This window comes from Branchiostoma floridae, chromosome 7 (assembly GCF_000003815.2).
Source record: "Branchiostoma floridae strain S238N-H82 chromosome 7, Bfl_VNyyK, whole genome shotgun sequence".
Classification (NCBI taxonomy): domain Eukaryota; kingdom Metazoa; phylum Chordata; class Leptocardii; order Amphioxiformes; family Branchiostomatidae; genus Branchiostoma; species Branchiostoma floridae.
Window position 1 is genome coordinate 4024267 of NC_049985.1, and position 5281 is coordinate 4029547.

General features: G+C 38.4%; 1 protein-coding gene across 1 annotated transcript in view; it reads left to right on the top strand.

Annotated features, from left to right (window-relative positions):
- Positions 1–993: 993 nt before the first annotated feature.
- The window catches only part of LOC118420272 (acid ceramidase-like), a gene marked incomplete at its 5' end in the record, with an annotated part of 5042 nt that continues 754 nt past the window's right edge, over positions 994–5281 (top strand). Inside the window, 12 exon segments of the mRNA XM_035827000.1 lie at positions 994–1037; positions 1310–1394; positions 1750–1833; positions 2157–2235; positions 2433–2507; positions 2883–2928; positions 3297–3441; positions 3652–3706; positions 4048–4214; positions 4567–4613; positions 4939–5062; positions 5190–5246. Coding sequence (XP_035682893.1) covers positions 994–1037; positions 1310–1394; positions 1750–1833; positions 2157–2235; positions 2433–2507; positions 2883–2928; positions 3297–3441; positions 3652–3706; positions 4048–4214; positions 4567–4613; positions 4939–5062; positions 5190–5246 — 1008 coding nt within the window.

Here is a 5281-nt window from a genome sequence, read left to right on the forward strand (position 1 = left end):
GGCCACGTTGATTTGATTATATGGATGACATCCGCGCTCGCACCAATTTTCGGCCATTTCCAAAAAAAAAAAAAAAGTTTTCGACCACACAATAGATTGTGCAAAGAAGCTGTAAAATGAGCACAAATATTCCATAGATTGAAAAAAAAAGTATCAGAAAACAGATAACTAATGCCATAGAATGCCAACATGAATCTAAAGTCAAAGAGATGTGAAAGGACAGAAAGAAATAAAATCTATTGTTGGTTGGGGGAGGTACCAGTACAGAAAATTCAGGTCCAGAGGATCATTTCCAGGTCCGGACATGAACCTGCCCCTGATTGTCTGTGGAAACTTGAGAACTGGCAATACTCAAAACAATGGTAATTGGTCAATTTTGCTACAAAGGAATCTGTTTGGTGGATTATTGGACTCCCACTGCATTTTAAAATCCCATATCCATGAAATAAAGGCTAACTGTCTCTGTACCTTTGACTGTAGAAACTCAGTGCAATTGACTACATTGCATTGCTAACTCTACTTGACTTCACTCTTGTTGTCTTCTTGGCCCCCCGGTTGGACCCCAAATGGCTGCCGACATATTGTGTCCATCTTGTAATTGGCGAAACCTGTTCCTCTGTTGTTGTTTTTTTCAGGTCTGTTTTTTTCGGATTGGTCCAAGAAGAAAAAAATGTTTTGCACCCGTATGATGTACTGGTCCCTACACCTAACTGTTGGTATACCATACTATGTGTGTTCAGTCCTTGATAATGAATCTGTGACTTCTAGACTTTTTATGGAAATTATGGAAAACTAGCTGCATTGTTCACCTATATTTGTATACAACATTGTATTTCATTACAAGTCAGGTCAATATTTTTTCTTATATTTCATTGATGAAACTCAAGAGCGATTATCAACGGTTTGAAAGATACACATGCATCAGGCTATTTCAATGAAGGATCAGAACACTTATCAAAGTTATAACGTTACATTGAATGTTTTTGTTTTCAGTTTACAGAAAAATGTGAACATGGGATGTACCCACCAAAGGCTGAGTGAGTAATTACCTCCATTCATTTATATGTGACTACAATCTCTTTCTCTGATCATATAACCTTGTGCTATAACGTTATGATATCTATTTGTATCTGCTTCAATTTTTGTGCATGCCAGTGAAAAAAAAAATTGTTTCGTTTATTATCCCTCCGTATAGGCACTTTTTGCAAAGGAAAACAGCCGGAGGCATTAACGTGACATGTAACGTTACTCATGAATGTTACTGTATAATACCTGAGTGTGTTTTATAAAATCCTATTTTTTTCTTCAGGTCCAAGGTTGCCAGTTATGTGATAAACCTGGACCTCCCCCCTGCTGAGAGATGGACCAGTCTGGCCAAGGAGAAGGCACCACAGGTTGGGAGGCATTAATCTCAAAGCAGATGTCAAAAGCACAATCCTCATGCTTTGCTTAAACTGGCTATCACATGACAGACTGCTTCCCAAGATCTGATTGGAGACTAAAGACTGATACATTTTGTATATGCTAATCTTACACATGTTCAAGAAAGAGAACAAATGACTTCTTTACACATTGTCCAGTTGACATAACATGTTAAAGCAAAATGTAACTCTTGTATTATATTATCTCCCCTATTGTTAAACATAACCTTTGTGTATAGAGGGCATAGTCCAGGACTAATTGATCCTGACTGAGACAGCTTTTTTTTCTGTGCTGGTATAATACAACGTGTTGCTAATTTGGTTCCAGATAAGGGATATGATAGCAGAGATCAAGGCGTTTGCCGGAGCATTTGGTAATGGAAGTATCATTGCCTTGGTGGACAAGTACCTGGTAAGTTAGTCTTCTTACCTCTGTGGAAGTTAGAGGTATTGTATTTGATACACTTTGATTAGCATATCATGAAGCTTTGGATGGATTGTAACAATACATTTGAATATACTTGAAATAAAAGTACATGTAATGAAACTTGACTTTCATCGAATCTCCTTGAATACTTTATTCAATAATATCATTGCAGAGCTTATTAGTTCTATCTTTCTGCACCAAAAAATGATAATTAACCAAATCTAAACCACCGCAACTTGTATAAGACAGATGTGTAAATTATAATTATCACAAATGCAATATTTTTCATCTGTTCTCTCGTGATCCAGGCCCCCCTAGCCGACACTCTTCCTTACCCGTTCGCTGATGAGCTCAAAGGCATTGCCAAGGCCACAGACATCCCTCTAGGTGAGCTAAGTACTATCTGATAACAAATGCCAAACATCCAAAACAAATTAATCAAACCTGAATTTTATAAGCTATGTATTTGTCCTCGTTTGAACTTTGCTGCACATTATCTGAATTACGTTAGTGGTATTTGGGCTTGCATGCATCTAACAGAAGTTGGTACCAAAAGAATTAATATTACTGTCTGTTACTTTCAGGCGAGGTTGTCCTCTTCAACGTTTTCTATGAGTTTTTCACCGTCTGCACATCCATAGTCGCTGAGGATCCTTCAGGTAGTGTGATTTAGAAATTCATACATTTTTGCAAGGACTTGGTTTGGGGTTACGAGGGGAAAGGAGGTTTTGGTGGTGTTCTAAATTTATGGTTTAAGAAATGCAGTAGTACATTGGAAAGGCAGTGTTATTGCAAAAATTGAAAATTGAAATTAAAACAACCAGGATCATTTGAATATTTGTAATAGACAGAATGACAAAACCAATAAATTGATGAACGTATAAATGAATAAATGAATGATATTAATATACAGAAGAACACAAGATACATATGTGTATGTGATGAATTTGCAATCGTCATGATCTAAGGTGGAAATCACTTGTTGTGAATTTGATCACCATGGTAACCAAGTCATTTCCCATGTGTGTCCTCAGGAAAGTTGTTCCATGCCAGAAACCTGGATTTTGGGCTGTTTCTTGGGTAAGTTAGTTTTTACTAAGAGTTATGCATATCAAGCTGCTTTTAATTAATATGAATATTATTGAGAAACACTTAATTGAATAAGGTGATTCCCCAACTTTCTCCAGAACATGGTTGGAAGTCAGAAATGTAGTCATGAGCAGGGTCATCTGTGGTTGGGAGTTGTTTCCTAAGTCTTTGAAAGTCATCTGCAACAGCCCATAGATAGATATTAAAAAGTCAAATTCCAGACTTCTCCCAACCCAGTGACAATCTTGACTGGGGAGTGGTTGGTTAGACTGGTTCTGAATTTGTAACAGGAACTTTTCAAAAGGAAACTGTTTTATAAAAAAAATTGACTGAAAATTTATATCAAAACATTTGCACAGGTGGGACATCAAGAATAACACCTGGGCACTGTCGGAGAAACTTCGACCAATCGTAGTGAACCTGGACTGGCAGCGGGGCGGGAAGACAGTTTTCAAGTCCGTCAACTTTGCTGGCTATGTGGGACTACTGACGGCTGTCAAACCTGTAAGTTATGAAGACTACATTAGGGCTAAAGTACTCTAAATTCACTTACGTTCACAGAACTTGAATTTACTGTTTTGGAATAATGAAGAGTTATCTTTTGATTTTACACTTTTTATGTTATATGATATCACACATTGTGCCATTTATGATTGTCAAGCAATAATTCAACTAATAATCTTTTTAATCATAATAATTGTGTTCCTCACACAGCAAACCTTCACCTACAGTATGAACGAGAGGTTCTCTGCAGATGGAGGTTACATTGGTGAGTGACAGGTTTAGTTCTTTTGGTCAAGTTTCTTTGAATTCATTTTTTCTGATTCAACCATTTCACAATAAATTTTCAACATCTCAAGCTCTCATCCAGAATGTTTCCAACATGGTTTTCAGGTGGACATTTCAGTTGTTTGTGCCAGATATTGTGTTTATTGCAATTGGACATCATCCTTTCTATTACGTACACCTGCCATATTTAAGTTGATTAAGTCAACTCTATTGGTTAGTTGATCGATTGATTGACTGGTAGATCAATTGTCGGTTCATTGACTGACTGATTGATGAATGGATGAATTCATTGATTAATTAATTGATTGATTGACACCTCAGGTCTGATTGAGTGGATCCTGGGCCAGCGTGACGGCTCGTGGATGGGGTTCCTGACACGAGAGGTGCTGGAAAACGCTACCAGCTTCACAGAGGCGGAGACAATGCTGGCCAACAGGACCATGCTGGCACCTGCCTACTTCATCCTGGGGGGGACCAAGTCTGGAGAGGTATGGGATGGTTAGGATATGGAAAGATACCCATGTTTAAGTGTGTTTCATGGTAAGGATATGAAAAGATACTGCAAGAACCCCCTCCCGCACCTGCAAAAAATATGTATTCCGTAATCTGAATTAGTCCGGAATCCCATGAATCTGAAATTTTGTATACATTACAGATACCACTCGCATCTGCTGGTATATGGTCATAAACCCCTTAAGGATACGGCATCATTTGACTGTGTCCAAACCCATTTTGTCCAGTGGTACAAAAGCTATAAACATGATCATGTCACCATTTGTCATGTCAACATACAGCATGTAGTTGTCCTTACCACATATCTCCTGTCTCCCCCCTCTACAGGGAGCCATCATTACCAGGTCTAGGGAACGTGCACTGGACATCAAGAGGTCTGTTCAACGCACAGGAACGCTTTCTTTGTGTGTTTGTTACTAAAATGCATGTCAAGTTGATTGTTATTAATGTATAAGTTTGTTGTCTGTCAGATCAAATATTTTGAATTATGTAGAAAATAAGCAGATTTCTTTCATGCCATCTCACAAAATTCTCCTATGTAATATTTGAGTGAAGAGAACTTGTCTGAAGTTAAGTTTCCTATGTAAAACATTCGTTCTCTTCAGCATCTGTCCTTTCTAGAAGATATATGAGACCAATTAGTACAGAAGTTACATGTTCATAGCTAGCCAATGCATCACTATCTCCCCTCCCCTCCAGACTTGACCCAGCCAATGGCAGGTGGTTCCTTCTCCAGACCAACTACGACAACTGGGAGAACCCGCCGTTCATCGACGATAGGCGCACGCCCGGGGACAACTGTATGGCCAACATGACAACAGCTGTACGTCAAAACACTTCAAATGATACATTATACTGTAGTTTTTGCATTGTCTGTGCATGCATGACCCTTGTCTTTTCCTATCTTATTGTGTTACAAATGTTTGATGACTTTATTTGCTACCCTACAGAATACTGATCTCCCTCACATCTTTGATGTGCTGTCCAGTAAGCCTGTTCTCAACAAGGTAACTACAGCTATGAAGAGATATGCATTGGTGGC